Source organism: Streptopelia decaocto (assembly GCF_964273445.1).
Source record: "Streptopelia decaocto genome assembly, chromosome: 7".
Classification (NCBI taxonomy): domain Eukaryota; kingdom Metazoa; phylum Chordata; class Aves; order Columbiformes; family Columbidae; genus Streptopelia; species Streptopelia decaocto.
The window spans coordinates 2502672-2524288 of NC_138661.1; the positions used below are offsets into that span (position 1 = coordinate 2502672).

Sequence of the window (21617 nt, forward strand, 5' to 3'; positions counted from 1 at the left end):
CAATTTCACATTCCCCCCTCCAGCTCTTTATCATCCATCTCTCTAATTACGGAATAACTGCGGTGTTAATTTATCGCTATCCTGGCGTCCCCTCGAATGGTGCTGCTGGGAATCCAGCTGCCCCCAACCGCTCCCAAACCAGGCCCAACCTGCAAAAAACCCACAGGATCTCTTTCCATGTCCAGTTCTGAGCACAAGCTTAAAGCTCAGGGCTTTGCTGAGTCAGGACTAAAATAGAAAGCTATAATATATTTTAATAAGGGATATTGAAAATGCTGCCGGTCTAAGCACTGGTACAGGAAGGTATAAAGCTGACGTCTGTACAGGGTGTTTCAAAAAGATGGACTCAATGTGAAATGCTTTGAAATTGGGTCCATCTTTCTGAAACACCCTGTATATTGTAACATTTCGGAGAGTTCCCCCGCCCGCAACGACACGCAAAATGTAAAATCTGGAAAAATATTACTCATCTTTCATCAACAGCTGCTGGTGAGGACTTCGAAACAGTGAATACAGGGAACTAGATTAAATAATTCACTTGTTTGGCTTTTCTGCAGCTCACTGGAAGGGTGAAAGCTGACAGCTGGTCTGTTCTATGCAGAGCAGCCGGGAGAAAGTACTTCACTGAGCACAATTTCTCCACTGGACACCAACAGAAACGCTCTTCCCAAACTTACAGAAGACTTATGAGCTGTGTTTTTACTGCAGAGGCAAAACCCCATAATCAAGGCACCATCCGTTTACTGCTCTTCCAGTTCATCCGGCTCGAATTTGGGACTTCTTGGATGTTATTTTTACAAAACGAAGCGACTCTCCTTTATGGATTTGTTCTTCCCCTTGCACGAACGGCCTCGGCGTCCTGTCCCTCTCTTCTTTCTCAGGAACGGAGCACGAAGGGGACAGGCAGTAGAAGATGGTCCAGGAGACAGATGGCAAGATGAAGGAAAATGAGCCCCCGTGCCCGGGGTTATCACGTCTCCTTTTCCAGAGGGAACGCGACGCAGGCGAGGCTGGTGGAAAGCTGGAGTGTGACTCGTGAGCCGGAGCCGCTGCAAATCCCACCACAAATCTCCATCTCCAGAGGCTGAGGGGTTGGCAGCTTAAAGGTTAAACTCCCGGAGAGCTGTCGGAAAACTGAGGCACTTTGGATTGCCAAAGAGCTCCTAAAATGCAATTCCCCAGCTTGCCCTTGCAAGGAACACGCACTGCTCAAGCTCTTACAAATTAAGACTGGGGTGATTTATTAATCTTGTTAAGAACTCTGATACAAAGCACAGTAAAAGGCCACAGACCAGTAAATAAAATGTGGCTTCTGGCCACTTTATAAATGCTGCTACAGTACTACCAGTAAAACAGACTCACTCGCACCAGTTCAAACAAGTAGTTCAACTGGCAAATAAAAGTTCCATTCGCTTATCGGTTTAAAAAGTTTAATAAAGCTTTAAGTGTTTGCTGGTTTAAATGCTACCAATTTCCAAAACGGATTCACGATTAAGTTAAGTGAGCTCTAAAGAAAGTTATGAGGTTTGGAAGGCAAGGCTGTTCCTGCCAGAGGAAACACTTCTGACCGTACGAGATTGCAAGAGTAGCAGACTGTATTATAGGCCTCGAGTCACTTAAATTTATACAGGTTACTAGCATTATCTGTAAATATACAATATAAACAATTGTACATACATGGCGTATAGCTTTGTTCTCCAGAACAGTAGACAAACAACTCTTTAGCTTAAGACATCTTCGCCCACCGAAACAAAAAGGCACATCTGAACAAGATGCATGCGAAGGACGAGGGATCCTTTCCAGTATCCGAGACGGGGAGGCTTTGTTCGTTCTTTCTCGAAATAATCAAGACCAACTGAATATTTTGGTATTTAGATTTCAACCTATTTTTCTCTTTACCTTTTTTTTTTTTGTCTTCAGCAGCAAATCAATGGCGATTAAGACAACGGCGTTCAAATATTCGAGAACAGTAGCGGTCACTCACGAACCTCCAAGCTTACACAGAATTAGAAGGCAAGTGGCCAGAGGTTTAAAATCGGTAACACTCTATATCCTCGTGTTGTGAAACCATCCCGTTGTTCTTTTTTCTTTTAAATAATAAAAAAAAAAGGCCACTAGTGCTCAAATTTGAAAAAAAAAAATCCACAGTCGCACCTTTTTCTTTTTTGGCTCAGTGCAATTAAACGATGTCAGTTTAAATTCATTTAGTGTAGTTTACAGTGCAAAAAGATATATTTTGTGTACTGGCATAACTGTCGGCACTGAGGGTGTGAACCAAGGCCGTGCTGCTGATCACCTGAGGGTGGTTCTGCCGCTTTAGGCTAGAGTGGGTGGAGACGTGCTTTTCCAATTGAAACCTTGGGTTTTGTTTTGATCAGCAGCACTTTAAGAGCATAATTTGTGAAAGTATTAAAATACACTGCTTTTTGAATGAATAAATAAAAAAAAAAACAAAAGGAAAACTTTACAAATACTATTCCAGTGTCAATGACTACTATGGCTAAGGTCATTGAGGAGTTTCTGCGTTTTCTAGCAAAGACAGTCTGTGCAAAGGAGGGTGGGAGAGCTCCCTTTTGTAAGTCTTTGGTGGCAGTTTTGGTAGCTGGGGGCTGGAGTTGTGCCGGGGCGGGACGGGGGGCGCGGGCGGGTGGCCCGGGCTGTTGTGGCAGCGGCGCGGGACGCGGGGCGAGGGGGTGCCCGGGGGGGTGCCGGGAGACGCGGCGCTGGGCTCCCGCAGCCGCTCGGGCTCCCGGGGCGCGCGGCCCAGCGGCGGCGGCTGCAGGCTGAGCGGGCAGTTGATGAAGTGCTCGGGCGGGCGCAGCGGGACGGGCGGCGGGGTGTCGGGCAGGGGGTCGCGGGGGGGCGGAGGAGGAGGGCTGTGCAGTGGCTGCTCGAAGGGGCCGGCGTAAGCGGGAGCGCGGGGTTGGATCTTTGGAGGAGGCGGCTGCCGAGGTGGAATCGCCGGAGGGTCGTCGTCCGGTTTTAAACTTCCCTACAACGTTACAGAGCAGAAGACATTGTGAGAATCACAGAATCACGGAATGTCAGGGGTTGGAAGGGACCTGGAAAGCTCATCCAGTGCAATCCCCCCATGGAGCAGGAACACCCAGATGAGGTTACACAGGAAGGTGTCCAGGCGGGTTGGAATGTCTGCACAGAAGGAGACTCCACAACCTCCCTGGGCAGCCTGGGCCAGGCTCTGCCACCCTCACTGGGAACAAGTTTCTTCTTGAATTTAAGTGGAACCTCCTGTGTTCCAGTTTGTACCCATTACCCCTTGTCCTACCATCGGTTGTCACCCGAGTAGAGCCTGGCTCCATCCTCCTGACACTCCCCCTTTCCATCTTGATCCCCAGGAATGAGTCCCCCCTCAGTGTCCTCTTGTCCAGCTCCAGAGCCCCAGCTCCCTCAGCCTTTCCTCACACGGGAGATGCTCCACTCCCTGCAGCATCTTGGTGGCTGCGCTGGACTCTCTCCAGCAGTTCCCTGTCCTGCTGGAACTGAGGGGCCACAACTGGACACAAGATTCCAGGTGTGGTCTCCCCAGGGCAGATGCACGATCCTGTGGATTGCTGCTGCTGGCAGAAATGCGACACTGGCACAGCCGTACCTCTGATCTGAATGTGACCACCCTGCTCCTAAAGTAGTGAGTAAGAGTTTGGACACTGGGAACCCGAAACTTTAAAAGGGCAACTGGAACACTGCGTTTGAAGGTGTTTTAAAGTCACAGAATCATTTTGGTTGGAACAGACCCTCAAGATCAGCGAGTCCAACCAAACCCACCCCTGGCACTGCCCCATGTCCCTGAAAACCTCATCTCCGTCTTTCCAACCCTCCAGGGATGGTGACTCCAGCACTGCCCTGGGCAGCCTGTTCCAATGCCCCACAGCCCTTTGGGGAAGAAATTGTTCCCCAGATCCAACCTCAACCCCTGCTGCCGCAACTTGAGGCTGTTTCCTCTCCTGCTTGGCTAGATGGTTGTCTCAATGACCTTATATTTCATCTCCAAACTAAATTATTCTATGATTCCAGACATTCCCTGGTTTATTATCCAAGTTACTCCACGGAAAGCAGCGATACCTTGGCATTGGAAGCGTCCTGATCCATCTTTTTTCGTGGGGGAAGCGGAGGAGGGTTTTGAGGCTCATCGCTCAGTTTGGGAAAGCTGCCCCAGGAGCTGAAGAAAGTCTCTGCAGAGGGAAAAGCGGATATTTTACTGCTTGTGCAACCCTTGAGGAACATGCTCTAGAACATTAAACCAAACTAGGAGCGACTCAAATAAACAGATCTTTGTGCTCAACAGCCACACGAACCATTAACGTCAGTTGCGTGAAATCCTCATTTGTTTCTTTAATCAGATATACCCCCACCAAGAGCTCTCTGATTTCCAGAGATAGCATCACCAGTTAATCGGCAACACTAATGGACAGAAAAACGAAGCAAACTCCTGGTGAGCACTTCAGTAACCTCTGCAATCCTCTCTGCTTTGCAGAATTCGCCCCGTTTGCCACAACGCCTGCACTTTGCCCACATGCCTCAATTATTCTGGAGTGGAAGGTTTGTTCTCTCGGCCGTATGGATACACATTCAAACTGGGAAATGGAGAGGCTTCCTTAACAGGTTTGCAGCACTTTTGAGGCAGGAGAGTTACACGCTGAACAGAACACATGATATTAACTCTTACAGCATTTTAGGACATTTCTAGTCCATCCTTATTTACAGAGGGGAAAAAAAATCCCCACAGTTAAGAAACAACAAACCCCCCAACCTGTATTTGTGACTTTTGTATCAATACATCAGGCACCTCTCCAATTTAAAATGTTAACCATATTATGAAAAACATGTATGTGCCTGTGTGATAAGTGAGCAAAAAGAGAAGCTGCAAACACAGATGAAGTCAGGACACGTCTCACAGCCGTGGTACAAAAAGTACCTCTTCTTTCTCAGCAATGGAACCATTATTTTCACTAAGTGGCAATACAAAATTATCAGGTTGCTTCATTCGTAGCATTAGTCAAACAAAATATTCATCAAGGACGTTCAAAATAGAAGCAAAATCATGCCAGAGCCTGGGTAAAAATCCAAAACAAAACCAGACAGTTTTTAGACTTTACAAACTGCTTTCAGCTAAAAACTGTACAAAAATAAAATTCTGCTGGAACTCTAATGAACACAACCCACATTTTCATCCCAGATTGCGGATTTTAATTCCCATTCAGCTCTCCTGAAAGCAGGAAAGCAGAGTTAAATGAAAGATTTAATAGTTACGGTACTCACTCGACTGTGGCAAACTGACGGGAGCGAAGATGCTATTGTTACCTGTTCGATGGAAAATAAATAAAAATAAAATAAATCAATTAAAGGCCTTCCAGACAGAACAAGTGCCCTGCAGCACATAACGTGTGCTTGTGAACAACCTCAGAGATCACCATCATCTCCAGGTTTACCTACTGCTACCATCAATTAAACTTTCCTGTGTAAAATGCTCCTGAACTGGAGATTTTAAGCCAAGCTGGGCATTAAACTTCACTATTCTACTCTGTTCTGACATGACCCCGTTGTTGTTTAATCCCCCGCAGCCCCAGAGCCCTTAGCATTTACCATATAAACATTTTTGGTCATTTAGGCCAAGTCTGCAGCCCCCTTAGAGCAGGGCCAAGACCTCTCAGGCTGATTTAAAGACTAAGGATGCGCTTGGGCGCATTATCAGGATGTCTGAACCAAGAATGTCTTTTTTTTAATCGAGACGGAGCGAGTGCCCCAACTCTGGCACCTCGGTTCACATCTCAGCACACACCGACTGGATTCCTCTTCAAAGGAAATTAAACCAGAATCGCTAGAGCATGTTCAGCCACAGGTGCGCTCCAGAAACACAGGTGTGCTGTGTGAATGCCGGGACCTCGGCACCATTTGTTTCTCTCCCCAATGTGCCACATGTGGTAACACACGCACAGTTGTGCTTTACAGGGACATCACAGAATCACAGGATCCCAGAATGTCAGGGGTTGGAAGGGCCCTGGAAAGCTCATCCAGTGCAATCCCCCCATGGAGCAGGAACACCCAGATGAGGTTACACAGGAAGGTGTCCAGGCGGGTTGGAATGTCTGCACAGAAGGAGACTCCACAACCTCCCTGGGCAGCCTGGGCCAGGCTCTGCCACCCTCACCAGGAACAAGTTTCTTCTCAATTTTAAGTGGAACCTCCTGTGTTCCAGTTTGCACCCATTGCCCCTTGTCCTACCATAGGTTGCCACCAAGAAGAGCCTGCTCCATCCTCCTGACACTCCCCCCTTTCCATATTGATCCCCAGGAATGAGTCCCCCCTCAGTCTCCTCTTGTCCAGCTCCAGAGCCCCAGCTCCCTCAGCCTTTCCTCACACGGGAGATGCTCCACTCCCTGCAGCATCTTGGTGGCTGCGCTGGACTCTCTCCAGCAGTTCCCTGTTCTGCTGGAACTGAGGGGCCACAACTGGACACAAGATTCCAGGTGTGGTCTCCCCAGGGCAGAGCAGAGGGGCAGGAGAACCTCTCTGACCTACTGACCACCCCCTTCTGACCCACCCCAGGTACCATTGGCTTCCTGGCCACAAGGGCCCAGTGCTGGCTCATGGTCACCCTGCTGTCCCCAGGACCCCCAGGTCCCTTTCCCCTGCACTGCTCTCTAACAGGTCATTCCCCAACTTATACTGGAACCTGGGGTTGTTCCTGCCCAGATTCAAGACTCTACACTTTCCCTTGTTATATTTCATTAATTTTTTCCCCGCCAAGTCTCCAGCCTGTCCAGGTCTCTGATGGCAGCACAGCTTCCAGTGTCAGCCGCTCCTCCCAGCTTGGTGTCACCAGCAAACTTGCTGACAGTCACTCTATTCCCTCGTCCAAGTCGTTGATGAATATATTGAATAACACCAGCCCCAGCACTGCCCCCTGAGGCCCTGCACTGGATACAGGATCAACTGGACTCTGCCCCATTGACCACGACTCTCTGGCTTCTTCCCTTCAGCCCGTTCACAGTCACCTCACTACCCGATCGTCCAGACCGCACTCCCTCAGTTGAGCTGTGAGGATGCTGTGGGAGACTGTGTCAAATGCTTTAGTGAAGTCAAGGTAGATCATACGGCCCGTACAGATTGCCTCAGCTCCAGCGGGCAAAACCCCTGGAAACGCCACTTGTGATTGAACTACTTACAGCAGGGATCTCCAAACTGCCCTGCACGAAACACTGGTACAATTTCATACTCCACGACTAAATTTTGCAACATTTTTTAAAAAGCTGGCGTACACAATACATTTTGCAAGCCTGAGGGACGGTAGCGACAATCAATAAAACACATTGCATGGCATTTACCGTAAGAACTGTTGAGATCGATGTCTAGAAAGACGCTGAACTCGGAAGACGCGGACACGGGCGGCGTGGACGGCGTGTTGGGCGAGGTTGGTGCCGACACGGTCGATTCGTGCTCCGCCTCGGTGATGCGGCTGAAGCTGATCTTGCTGGGCTCCTTCTCCAGCGGCAGCGGGTGACCGCGCACGGTGCCCGACGTGGAGCCGTGTCTGCCCGTGTTGGGCCTTATCCCGGGAGATTTCAGGGGGTACGTTGTTTTTCTGGGCTGGAAAAAGTACAGCGGGTTAGTAGCCCGTTAGTAGCCACGTCTCTGTGACATAATTTTAAAAGTACTTAGCAAATACACTTTAAATGGTGTTACAGCCTTTCTACGATTGACTTAAGGTTCAGCCTGTTATCTATAGAGTTTACTGAAAAGTTATGGCTTAATGAATCTTTTTACCAACTTAATAATTTTAAGTTTTATTTCTTTATTTCCACAGCTGTGAAGAATGACGAGTCAAGTTTCAGATGCGTCCCAATGGGGACAAAACACAGTCCCAACCTTGGGGAAGACAGAATGATTTCAAGTGTCCCCACACTGCAAAGAGCCTCAAAGCAGCAGCGTGATACACTTTGCGCTGGTCCCACGGGAGGTCACCAGGTCCCTAACGCGCGTCCAAGGGCAAGGACACCCTCAGATGCGCCTTGTCCACGTCCTCTGGGTTATTCAGGATGAAATTCTGACGCACATGTCACTGCTGTGAACAAAAGGAGCCTCAGATTCGTGTGGAACGCGGCACAGATCAAAGTGCGACTGCGCCAGACAGTGCCCAGAACTGGACTTTCCTGAAATTCCAATATAAATATCTCATTTGGGAAGCAGGAACTGGAAAGATTTAATGCTCGATACCTCTATTAGGAAATATTTTAGAGAAACTACCATAAGCAGCATTTTGCAACAGCGATTTCTGTCATTTTCTTGCCATATTTGTAATACCTTCTTACTCATTCCTCTATCAGAAGATTGCTAAAATGATCGATAGCTGTCCCCATAATTACAGATGTCTCCAGCTACTCAAAAGTACAATTACAATGTATAAAACACTCAAGCGTTCTAAAGAACAATCTGTTTAAAAAAAGCAGCTCTGGGCTCCAATAGGTATTTTGTTAAAAAACAAGATTGTTACACCTTTAAATGGAATTATATTTTGTTCAGAAAGAAGGCTGCACCTTATAAATTCTGGGGTGTATTTCAACTTCTGCAACAATGCAAAATATTTAGACAAAAGAAAATCAGAAATTAACTTCTACTTAAAGAAAACACACTGGTGAAGCACACAATCGATATTTCAAGTCATATTTTATAAGATTTTTTTGATATTGTGAAATGAAAAATGTTATTGCACATTCTATGAAATGATTATATGCCAAACAAACCAAAATTAAACTGTGATACTTTCTGGTTTGTGAAAAAAATGTTCATTCTAAAATAAAGCGAAGGCAGTAGGTTTTGGTAGTGATCAACACCACTAAAGTGCTGGAGCGGGTCCAGAGAAGAGCAACAAGACTGGGGAAGGGACTTGAACACAAGCCCTATGGGGAGAGGCTGAGGGAGCTGGGCTTGTTTAGTCTGGAGAAGAGGAGGCTTAGAGCTGAGCTCAGCACTTTCTAGAACTACCTGAAGGGCAGTTCTAGCCAGGATTGGGCTCTTCTCCCAGGCATCAGCAATAGGACAAGGGGCCATGGGCTTCAACTCTGCCAGGGGAAATTGAGGCTGGAGGTGAGAAAGCAATTCTGTGCAGAGAGAGTGGTCAGGATTGGAATGGCTGCCCAGGGAGGTGCTGGACTCACCGGCCCTGGAGGGTTTGAAACTGAGATTGGACATGGCACTTAGTGCCATGATCTAGTCAATGGGCTGGAGTTGGACCAAGGGTTGGACTCAATGATCTCTGATGGCTCTTCCAACCCAGTCCATTCTGTGATAACACCTGAAATCCAAGTATTTTTAGATCATCTCATGGTGTAGAATTCTGAGGGAAATCTATACGGCTTACTGGATTAGCTATGTATCCTTTTTCACAGCCGTTAGTGGATTTTAGGTATTGAACTTGCAGGACAAGACTTACAAATCTAGGCGGCTGCTTGCAGTTTCGAGGCTCAATTTCTAATGACTTGTTGAACAGATAATCCGTAAACTCTTTTTCTGGTATCTTCCCCATAGGATTGAGATTTTCGAAGAATTTCTAAATGAAACAAGCATCGATAATAGTTGAAAAAGAACATACGCAGAATTTTTATGAAGGACTAAATGTACTAAATGCATTTTAGGTTAAAGGCAACTGGTTTTTCTCCAAAAAGTTGTGCTCTTTAGTCAGTATTTCTTATTCATTCTGTTTTGTTGCTAAAATAAAAATCTCCGATAGCATCTACAGAACAATAAGTGGATGAACAAGATCCAGAACGTGGAATTGAAGCGAGTAAATCCCCACTTGTGGCCGCGCTTTGCTGTGGTACCTTGTGGTCTATAATCCACCGTCCCCCCTTTTCTGACGGTCACTATTCAGGCAAGATCAGGCCTAGTACAAGATTATCTGAGAATGTGCTGTTGTGTACATTCTTTTCCTCCCTCCTGTCCCCAAAACCAGATGTTTAATGTTGGATTACCCGGATTTCTGGCTCTATCCGTAAACAGTAAGGCTGGTTTTGATACTGCTGAATTTCTCCTGTGATTTCAGCCACTTTTCTCCTCTTGCTGAAGTTAATTAATTCTTTCCCTTGTCTTTTAAGGAAGTCGGGATTCCCTTCTTCTGTCTTCAAAATGTTTGTTAGGTATATTCCTGATAAAGAAAGAAGTGTTGGTTGAAGTTAATTTTCATTCCAAGAGCTGATTCCATTCTTTCTAATGATAAAGTCTGAGCATAGGTAGAGCATTCCCTTTAATGGCCTAACAGGTGATTAGCTGGCAAAAATTACTCAAGCCTGCATTTTTTACATAGGAACAATATATTATTGAAGTAAGATGTTTTAACATGAGATCCTGAGTTTAGAATAATAAAAAACCATTTTCAGGTCATGACCATAATCCCATCAGCAATATTGAGTCGGTGTTTCATTAAGTAAGGTAATATTCATACCAATGTGATACCAGAAATCTGTATAGTGAACTAGAAAAAGAAATTTCTATAAAAGACACCAAGTCTAAATTAAACATTACAAACCTAAGAAGTCAAAGTCGCACGTTATATTACAGATTTTTTAGAGCTAAATGCAACCTTGAACACTTTAAGCGATATTAACCAAACCCCAAACTGCCAGCACAAAACATGAAGCTGCCCTGGGGGTACTTACCAAAGAAAGGCACACAGGGTGGATTGATTGACTTGAGCTTAGCTAAATATTTTTTAAAATGATCTTGACTTAATTCTACCGCTTCATCCAAAACTCTTTTTTTCCTCTCCTGTAGTGCCTAAGGTGTCAAAGAAAAAACAAAGACAGGGATGCAAAGCTTCTCAATAGCACTGTCAGCAGAAACAAGGCCAGTTTGTAGCTCTCTGAGCAAAACTGAGCAACTGAAACTCAGATTGGAAAGAACCTCTTTTGTAAACGGTTCGCTCTGGACTCCAGCACTATCAGGTCAGTCACGGGAATCACAAGACTCCTGTAAACAGACCATTTATTTTGTCTATCAACTTACAAACACAATCCTGGCTTTAAAACTTAATAAAAATTAAAGATTTAATTTTGAAACTGACTTCAAGGCCTTTTGAAAACATACAAAACTCAATTTTTATTCATGTTTCTTTTTCTATTCTTTGCTGCCAAATCATAAGCATTTTTTTTCCTTGGCAAATAAATAAACGAGTCAATGCTTGTGCAGTCGCCTCTTACTATTGACCAGCTCAACCGTTTCAGCAAATAGATTTTCTGAGACTCTGATGGACTGAAATCTGTTAAAATATCCCAGTCCAGGGTTCTCAGCCCTAGGATTCTCTTTGATACCCCTAAAACGCTGGACTAAAGCAACAGGTTCATTCGGTCAGGTTAACAATGGAATGGCCGCGGCGTTTCTCCTTTTTGGGCCGAATCAATGTGAGAAAACACCTGCTGAAAGGCTCCACTTACCTCAAAGGTGTGATCCAGCCTGTACACCGACACGGAGTTCATTGCGCTGACGATCTCCAGAACGCCATTGAAATTGTTCAGATCTTGGAAAACCTGCAGGATTTCGATGATCCGGCTCAGCACAGCCACCCGCTCCTCGAAGTTCTCCGTCTCCACGATGCACCTGATCCAAAGACATCATTTGCGATCAATAAAACCTGACATTTTGCCAGCTACTACAGCAACATCTTCCAAGCCAAAAAACCGCGCGGTACATCCTGTATGCACATTTTGGCTCTCTCTCAAGAATCTCAAGCGCAAATTCATGTAATCGCATCTTACATATGTTCGAGTTTGGAAAGCCAAGGAAGGTTTTCGAATATCCTGTAAAATAATAAAGCAAACTCTAAGCGAGATCCAGGATAAGTAGGTTTTTCAAGTTCATTTTCATTTCAAGAGCTGATTTCATTCTTTCTAATCAATGATAAAGTCTCAGCATAGGCGGACTGTTCCTTTAATGCTCCAATGGTTGATTAGCTGGCAAAAATTAATCAAGTTCGCATTTTTATTAATATGTAGCAACAGTATCTACAGTGGCATGTTGAACTCGCTGGGTTAAGTATGTACATACACAGAATCACACACAGAATCACAGAATGGACTGGGTTGGAAAAGACCTCAGAGATCATCCAGTCCAACCCTTGGTCCAACTCCAGCCCATTGACTAGATCATGGCACTAAGTGCCATGTCCAATCTCAGTTTCAAACCCTCCAGGGCCGGTGAGTCCAGCACCTCCCTGGGCAGCCATTCCAATCCTGACCACTCTCTCTGCACAGAATTGCTTTCTCACCTCCAGCCTCAATTTCCCCTGGCAGAGTTGAAGCCCATGGCCCCTTGTCCTATTGCTGATGCCTGGGAGAAGAGCCCAATCCCCCCCTGGCTAGAACTGCCCTTCAGGTAGTTCTAGAGAGTGCTGAGCTCAGCTCTAAGCCTCCTCTTCTCCAGACTAAACAAGCCCAGCTCCCTCAGCCTCTCCCCATAGGTCTTGTGTTCCAGTCCCTTCCCCAGTCTTGTTGCTCTTCTCTGGACCCTCCAGCACTTCAATCTCTTTCCTGAGCTGAGGGGCCCAGAACTGAACACAACACTCCAGGTGTGGCCTCCCCAATGCAGAGCACAGGGGAAGGGTCACTGCCCTTGTCCTGCTGACCATGCTGGTTTGGATACAGGACAGGACACCATTGGCCTTCTTGGCCACCTGCGCACACTCTTGGCTCATGTTGAGCTTCCTGTCCATTAGTCCCCCAGGTCCCTTTCTGCCCGACTGCTCTGCAGCCACTCTGTGCCCAGCCTGGAGCGCTGCAGGGGGTTGTTGTGGCCAAAGTGCAGGACTTGGCCTTGTTGAACTTCATCCCATTGGAATCAGCTACGTAACGGGAACAATACAATGGACATAAGTGGAAAAAATATCTTTCATTCTCAGGAAGAGGGAGGATGCACGAACCAGAATCTGAACTTGCTGTAATACTCCACAGCCATCTCAAGATCCAAGACAAAAGAATTCCAACAGCAGAAATCAAATAAACGCTTCTCTCGGAATGTCCGGAGGAGTTAACGCCACCGCACTGTCACCACCTGCACTTACTTTTCAAACCAAAGGGTGAGATTTGTAGTATGACGAATCATTTTCAAGAGATTCGGGGAGTTAATTTCCTTATCTTCTTTAGTCCACACGCTACCGACGAGTTCAGAAGGCTGCACTGCCCTGATAATGACAAAGCAGGATGCAGAAGAACGCTCAGTACAAATAATAATTGCATGTTCTGTGTTTGCATTAAGAGATTATTTCTTCCCCTTAATCACGACTTGATATTTCCCAAATACAATCCAATCTAATCTCCTGCAAAACAGTTACTTTAAATAACTTTTTGATGAACATTTGACTAGAGAGGGAACTATGTCTTTATCTTAATTGAAATTGGCATTTTTGAATAAGCATTTTCAGATAAGAAAATTACAAAGGACTGAGTTTAATTTCCTGAAAGCGTAACAAAGCAACTTATAGACAGTTACGATTGTTTTTATAACAAGAAGCTGAAACAACCTGCTGGAAAAATGGCCTGTTTCAACAGAAACCTGCTGGCACTGAAGCACAAAAGGATGCTTCATCTTAAAGTTTTATACGACTTTAAAGTATTTCTACCCAGCGAAACATCAAGGGCAGCTCTATTTATCATGGGTAACACAAGAGCTGGGGAACTGTGAAATACTTATGGTACCAAACCAAAAAAACTCTTCAGAATGAGCTCAGAGGACCTTGATGTACCAGTAGCACATTAATATGTTTCTAACACCTTTGCTACGCAGCTATAAAGGAGCAGAGACAATTGTGTTCTCTTTTTATGACGCAACACGCGTTTCTGATAATGTAACACTGAGTTTGATTTAACAAGGAGACAATACAAGTTAACATTATCTACTCCTAAGATTTTAGTGTCCTTCATGTACTTATTTATGTTGTTGAAAGGCTGATATGGAGATAATTTTTGATTCCTTGCGTATTTTGATATCAAACAAAAAAAACTCTCTTCCCATAAACTCTGAAAGTCAAGGGCATGTACTTTTGACTCCAGGCTCTTTCTTGATCTAATAATAATTAAAAAAGACACGTATTAGTTCAGTCCCTACCTATAGAGGTCGGACTCGAGGAGCGTGAGCTGCCGGGCGATCTCGATGGGGTGCAGCGTCATGAGGTCGAGCGCCTCGCCGTGCCCCACGCGCCAGATGTGCCACTCGATGGGGGGCGGCGGGCTCTCGAAGGTGATGTTGTGGCTGATGCCGTTGGCTTGCGCCTTCTTGCGCTTGATGATTTTAGCGATCGATTCCACCCACTTCTTCATGGATTTTCCTGCAAAACAGAAGCCATTAAATAAAAAACACACCACGCTTTTAAAATACCATCTTAACTGACTTTTGAGAGCCTAATAAAACCAAACCCCAGAATATGTGAACGTGCGCTCAAAATTCTGCATCTCTGGATGCAAATTAATTCAGTTTGTAGTTCCTTGGTTTTGCTTGTGGGTTCTTGCACCTGCATCAGTTGGCAAACGCAACCACATGTGAACTCATTTTTGGGTGCCGGTTGTGTTTAACCACACATTTACTGCCAGATTGGACTGGATCAAAGCAACATTAGACACTGTATTTTACTTTTTGCCTTCAGCTGCAAGCTCCCCACTTTGCTTGCTTCACCTACTTAGAGAAGAACTAAAAGAACGTAAAGAAGATTCAAGTGCGATCTTTCCAACATGCTGAACAAAAAGATTAGAGAAACAACGTATTTACGGTATCGCTCCAATAGTTACAGTACACAAAATAATGGACAAGGCGTGAAGTGCCTTCAAGACAAATGCCTTTTAAAAGGCTAACCCAAATTTAGTTATTCCTCTCTGGTCAGCAATAGATAGTACGGAGAGCTCTGCAAAAGATAAACTACCCTTCCCTACATTTGTCTCGGAATGCGCGGTATGGCAATCTGGAAAGTAAAGTCTCTAATTACCAGGATATTGATTAAAATGGACAGGCCAACTCTGTTGCCCTCCACATAGGCTGCCAAAAAAACCCAATCTGCAAGTTTGTAAGGGCTTGCTCATGAGGACGTGATACCAAATAGATCAAGGATTTTCTCCTAAAAAGATGATTTTCAGCTGGAACTTTCAATAAAGGAGAAAAGAACAAGATAGAAAAAATAATCTCAGGAAGCAAAATGGAAGGAATTCTCTATAAAAACAGGTGATGGTCTGAATTTTACCAAGACTATTGTAGAGTGGGGCAAGGAGGAACATTACTGTCCAGAAAGTTAAACATCGTCACGCATGAAGGAATTTTTGGTAGGTGTTCAGGTTCCAGAATCCCAGAATCCCAGAATGTCAGGGGCTGGAAGGGCCCTGGAAAGCTCATCCAGTGCAATCCCCCCATGGAGCAGGAACACCCAGATGAGGTTACACAGGAAGGTGTCCAGGCGGGTTGGAATGTCTGCACAGAAGGAGACTCCACAACCCCCCTGGGCAGCCTGGGCCAGGCTCTGCCACCCTCACCGGGAACAAGTTTCTTCTCAAATCTAAATGGAACTTCTTGTGTTCCAGTTTGCACCCATTGCCCCTTGTCCTGTCACTGGTTGTCACTGAGAAGAGCCTGGCTCCATCCTCCTGACACTCCCCCTTTCCATATTGATCCCCATGAATGAGTCCCCCCTCAGTCTCCTCTTGTCCAGCTCCAGAGCCCCAGCTCCCTCAGCCTTTCCTCACATGGGAGATGCTCCACTCCCTGCAGCATCTTTGTTGCCCTCCACTGGACTCTCTCCAGCAGTTCTTCTTGAACTGAGGGGCCCAGAACTGGACACAATGTTCCAGATGTGGTCTCACCCAGGCCAAAGCTCGTTCATGGAAGGGAGAGTCTTACCAACAGCTCAATTAAAAGCATTACAATTACTCATGTGTGTGAAGATATTCTCATGCCTGGAACTTGGCAGGTTGTACCCAAACGGGGAAGAACAACAGGACCGACACTGTACCTCTGACACTGGAAATAAACGTCTCCAATCTCTCGAGTAGCTCCAGATCTCGCTCAAAATCGTAAAAATGGTGCTCTACCCAGTGCCGGAAAACATTCAATACTCTGAGGAGAGAAAAAAAGGAAATATTATGTTTTGTTTTCAGGGATTTCTGAGGCTCATCCCATGTAAACACTAAATGAAAGACAATTCTACAAAAAACGAGTTAACGATTCATGTAGTTGATGACTGTCCAAACACACCGGACACAGGGGCAGAACAAAGACCAAGCGGCGCACCAGTGACCACACAAGTCCCCAGGTATTTAAAACCTAATTTTCCAGTCTTATCATACGTAGTTCGGTGCTTCTTAAAGAAAATCTGATATAAAGAATGCTAGTGATGAGGTGGTTTCAGAAGAGGAAAAAAATTATCAAAATCAGACAAAACTGGTCTTTCTAATATAAATTTCAGGGGAGGGGTGTGTTTGGTTTGTTTTAACCGAAAAATTTAATTAGAATCTCCCATGTGTTAAGAAACAAATTTGTAGTTGTGTCTTTCCTATACACAAATTGCAGCTTAGAAGTTGTTGCAAGTGTCCAGCGCTACTTTTACCACTTTTTAATTACACAACTGGCCGTACTAGATCTAGTACTTCCCTTAAGGACAACACTAAACTTCCTCTTCATTTTTTCCTCTACGCTTTCTCAGACCACTAATAAACCTTTCTAAGTGAACTACAGCTGCTCTTCTGCCTTCTGCTGTTCGGGGGTATCACAATAAACACCTGGTTTGCCTCTTCTTCAGGTAAACAAGGTGAGCTCGTACCTCAAAAATCTGATTTATTGGAGTGTATCGTATCACCTTACCTGAACAGTGAGCAAAACTCTCCCACACTGACTATCATCTGTGTGATGATTGAGCAGGTGGGAGCGGACGATGGGCTTAGCTCCGTCAAATGAAGGGTGAACGCATTGAGAATTCAATAATTCTCCTCTCCCCAGTGCGTATGTCAAAAAATAAGGTTAATCACATGAAAGAATAGCTACCCAAAGAGATTATTTAGGCTGGAAATTAACGACAGCTTCTAATTATCAAAAGGAGTGATGTTTTGAAACAAGTTCTCAACAACACTTACACGGGATCTTATCTCTCTGAAGCAGAGGTCAGTGCTACTAACAATACTGGAATTTACAGAGTGCTGGGCATATCAACCTAACAGCTCAAATTCAGGCACTTATTTGCAACTGTAAGACAGCTTCAAGCTATTATCAACATGTAGTATCTCCTAAATTCAAAGAGAAGCTGCAGAATGGTGTGTGTTAAATAGGAGCTTTAAATCACGTCTCATCAGGCTGGCACCAGCAAGGGGACTCAGCTCACGAACCGTAGCATAAATCAGGCAGCAAAGAGCAGCTGTGATGGATAAGAGGCCTCCTCATCTCTCAAACAATAAATCAGAAACCAAAACCAAAGACCCCGGAAACTTTGGAACAGGACGCAGGTTTCAAGCAGCTCAAACATAACACGTGGAGGCAAAAGTGCCGAATTGATTTTGCAAATTAATTAAACGTAGTTAATCGCTGCCTCAAACTGTTCTGCAGGTTCCAGTTGGCTGGTAACCACTTGTCCTACTCAGCTCCGGAGTTGCTGGTGCTGCAGGAAGGTGCGTTTGTGCCGCAATGAGGGGCACTGTGATGGTGTCCCCAAGCAACTTCCAGCCTAGCAAGCAGAGGAGGCTTTGAAAAATAGCAACAAAAGCAATAAAACTATATTTAAACTCTTATTATGCCACAAAAACCCATTCTGTGTGAGTTTCTACAAAGGGGCTCTACAGTCGCCTGTGCAGAAATGAACCAGAAAAGAGTTAAGCTGAAATGAGGAAGAATCCGTGTGGAGCTCTCCCAAGAACTGATAACTCTGGAGGCTGCTGGTCCTGCCGGACCCACGGGAGCCGATAAACCCAGAACACCCAGGGCCTGACGCACGTGCCCAAGGCCAGGAACACATACGAGGATCAAGGTTACGCTGAGCTTGTGTAACTTGGATTAAACCCAAGGTGGTGGCAGCTAAATATCGATAAAATGGGACTCCTAAGCGACTTTCTACCGGCACATCAGTGTGATCCTGCACTTTGAGTAAACTGCTGTTGCTCCAACAGGTAATTGTGAATGACTGTGTGATAATGCAATAATTAAGGGTGTTACTATAGTTATATAGTTATCTGCCATTAACGTCTTGATGCTGCTAGTAAAAACAGTTTAATGAATCAAAGTTGTTCTAGCAAATATTGGTTGTGATCTGTGTCTCCTTCTGACCTGTCTCCCATCAGGAAAACAATTAACCTCATTCACGCTAGAAACACTTAATTGTTGCCCAAGATAGCTTGGTCAGCAAGACCTTGAAGATTCACCACAACGTGTAGTACAGACAAGAGCCTCCCTGTCTGCGTGCAAAGACACCAGCGGCGCTGCCAAAGGGAGTAAAACTCCAGCAGGACTGAACAGAAATGGAAACAGAGAAACTATCTTCACAGGGGCTGCTAACAAGGAATCCATTCAAAACGCGGCCAGAAACACGCTCAGTTCTACGTCTCTCACCCACAGCCGCCGTCCAGCGCTCTTGTGGGCGGTGAGCGCAGCTGAAAACCAAAGTACAGTTGCAACAACAGCACAAGTCAGTGTGACTAATGAGAACACGGTTTGGGATATTAGTCTGGTTGCAGACAGCGATAAGTCCTTACTCGACAGCGCAGCAGTCTCCACAAGAGATTACTGTCTCCAGGATCACCGTATAATCACCCAACTAAAATCTGGCTTTAACAGAACCAATTTAAAAAGCAAATAAACCTGAGTTGCACCGGCTGGACGTATTCCTTGCGGAATCGCTTCAGGTCGGCGCTGATGGGCTGCTCCCCTTTCTCGATGGCCAGCCTGTCTGCTTCCGTAGGCTCCGGCTCCGGAATTTCAAACCTATGAACAAAAGTACCAAAAAACTGACGGCAATTAAGATAAAACACAAACCTTTTATGTAGGACATGAAGAGCAATTGCATTTGGAAAAAAAATCAGTGCGGTGAAACTCAAGCACTCATCTAATATCCAGTTTGCCTGGAACTGCCTCCTCCCCTGGCTACGTGCTGCTCACACGCCCTGATAATTCGCTACGTCTCTGGTCATCACAAGATGTCTAGACTAGGATAGAAGGTTTTTAACTACCTGCCAGCTTGATTAAGTGAAGATTAGAAGAAAGCTTAAGAGCGGCTTTATCACACCGCATTAAAATACTTTTTACATGAAGAGTCTGTGCCTTTCAAACAAACTGCTTAGAACATTTCTGTTCTTATTTGCATCAAGACTTAGGTGTACTTACTCAAATACGCTCTCACCATCAAGTTAAGCAGTTCAAAACATTTCCACCCCACAGCGGAGGCTAAAACTTAATTCAGGTAACTAATTTAAGATTGACAGGGGATGGAGTGCATGTCAGCCTTATACCAAGACTCTACGGCACAGGGAAATAAGTCGTGTCATATTCTCTCCCTACTATTTCCGGCCTTGCAGGGAAAAATATCAAAATTCCCCCGGCATTTTCAGGAATAATTGGAAATCATACTGCCTGTCTCTCACGACGCAGCAGGAATGATACCAAGTTCCTAGGAACGTGAGTAGGTGTGTAGAGACACGAGAAGTTGGTCCTCATATGTCCTCAAATGCTTCTTGAGTGGATCTTTGGTGGTACTGTGGGAAGATGATACTTCATTCCATTTTATCCCCCACTGGGAAGGTACCTGTGACACTGTACAATTGGCAATTCCTTTTACCCTGGCATTTGAACACTGTGACTCATCAGGGCAACAGAAAAAGGAGTTTAGGGTTTTCTTTTGATGACAGAGTGTATTTCAATTCGATTGGGGTCCCCAGAGGGGTCCCCAAGGAACACAAAGCAAGAAATCAAGTAGCTGAGGGTTTTGAGTGGGAAAATAACATGGTCCTAGATATGATGTTGGCAGAAAAAGGTGATATATGTGTAACCAGAGCTTTGAAAGGACTCACAACTTCAGCAGAAGAATTGGCTGAGAATTCACGCATAGATAGTTCACTCATGGGATTGTTCGAATCTTGGTTTGGAAAATGGAAAGAAATTATAGTATCTGGTTTTACTTCTTTAATCGTAGTAGCAGAAGCACTAATTTCTATGGCATGCTGCATCATTCCGTGTGTCCAAGGACTTGATCAACGCCTTATTGAGACAGCTCTAGCAAAGCAAATGCCTTTAGGGCCACTGCCATACTCAGATAAAATGATGCTGCTAAAAGAACAAGAAAGAAGGAACAGCGAACGCATAACTCCAGAAGAAAAATGTGAAACCATGTTGTCTAGGCGTGATGCCACCTATAGAACTGTATCATAAGAAAATGCAAGTTTGCATTAAAAACTTGCATCCTGTTTTAAAAGTTACTGCTTTATGAACTTGACTAAAACATGTGCCACACGCCACTGGGAACCCGAGCAGGAAAGGAGCCGGTAAATGAACGCAAAGTGTTTCAAAGTCTTCAGAAAGGATGATCGCGGCTTACCTTTCGATCAGTAAACTCAGCAGCTCCTGGGGCTTGCAAAAGGAGCGGTACGTGGTGAGGAAAGTACGTACAAAATTGGGATCTGCAAAGACAGAGTAAGAAAATGAGGGAGTGTTTTTGGTCCAATTCCAAAATATTAGAAATAAAACACACACATAAAGTTTAAAGCGCAGAAAATACTCTAAGGCTGCAAGTCAAGCACTCTAATTTGAAAAATACCCAAAATGATACTGTTCGTGAAATTTCCATTGAGCTCTTTGATGCATTTCCCCCATAAAAGTCTTACACGGCGCACAGCGTGTTCTCTCCACAGCCGTCGGCAGCCCTGGCACGTGGAACGGCTTCAACTCCCGAATACGCAGCTATTCCCTGGTTTCATCAAGACAAAACACGGCAGAACTAGACTGTCCACTCTGGCGACATCAAAAATACCTACAGCACCCGACAACACATTCGCCTTACCTGTTCCTCACCGCCACGGAATGGGTGTCACCGCGGGACGGGCCTGTCCACAAGCTACCATGTGTTCTACCGAGCCCACTCTGCTACGTTAGAAGTATCAGAGGCAAAATATTGTCCCTTTAATATCGTAATTCCACCCTCTTGGATGGAGTTTTTTAGATGGTGGATAAGCAAGCTGGTAAATCACTTTACTGTGAGCCACAAAGGGCCTTCTGATCTCTGAACTGCCTGAAAGGAGCTTGGAGCCAGGGGGGTCGGGCTCTGCTCCCCAGGAACAAGCGCCAGGAGCAGAGGAAACGGCCTCAAGTTGCGCCAGGGGAGGTTGAGGTTGGATCTGGGGAACAATTTCTCCATGGAAAGGGCTGTGGGGCATTGGAACAGGCTGCCCAGGGCAGTGCTGGAGTCACCATCCCTGGAGGGGGTTAAAACACAAGTCGATGAGGTTTTCAGGGACATGGGGCAGTGCCGGGGGTGGGTTAATGGTTGGACTCGATGATCTTGAGGGTCTTTTCTAACCAAAATGATTCTATCTGGTCCAAATCCTGACATTCTTGCAGCAGATCCCATCACAAGGCTAAGAGCAGCAGTATAAAAAGCTTCCAGA

The 21617-nt window shown here is 45.3% G+C and overlaps 1 protein-coding gene across 1 annotated transcript in view; it reads right to left on the bottom strand.

The window, feature by feature from the left end:
- Positions 1–521: 521 nt before the first annotated feature.
- Positions 522–21617, bottom strand: part of SOS2 (SOS Ras/Rho guanine nucleotide exchange factor 2) — a 60769-nt gene continuing 39673 nt past the window's right edge. Inside the window, exons 11-23 of the mRNA XM_082058012.1 lie at positions 20552–20633; positions 18823–18945; positions 15995–16098; positions 14110–14329; positions 13067–13186; positions 11445–11607; positions 10671–10788; positions 9987–10159; positions 9449–9565; positions 7344–7605; positions 5278–5319; positions 4081–4190; positions 522–2992 (exon numbers count right to left, since the gene is read on the bottom strand). Of these exons, the coding sequence (XP_081914138.1) occupies positions 2507–2992; positions 4081–4190; positions 5278–5319; positions 7344–7605; positions 9449–9565; positions 9987–10159; positions 10671–10788; positions 11445–11607; positions 13067–13186; positions 14110–14329; positions 15995–16098; positions 18823–18945; positions 20552–20633 (2120 nt within the window). The 3' untranslated portion in view covers positions 522–2506. The remainder of the gene's footprint in view (positions 2993–4080; positions 4191–5277; positions 5320–7343; positions 7606–9448; positions 9566–9986; positions 10160–10670; positions 10789–11444; positions 11608–13066; positions 13187–14109; positions 14330–15994; positions 16099–18822; positions 18946–20551; positions 20634–21617) is intronic.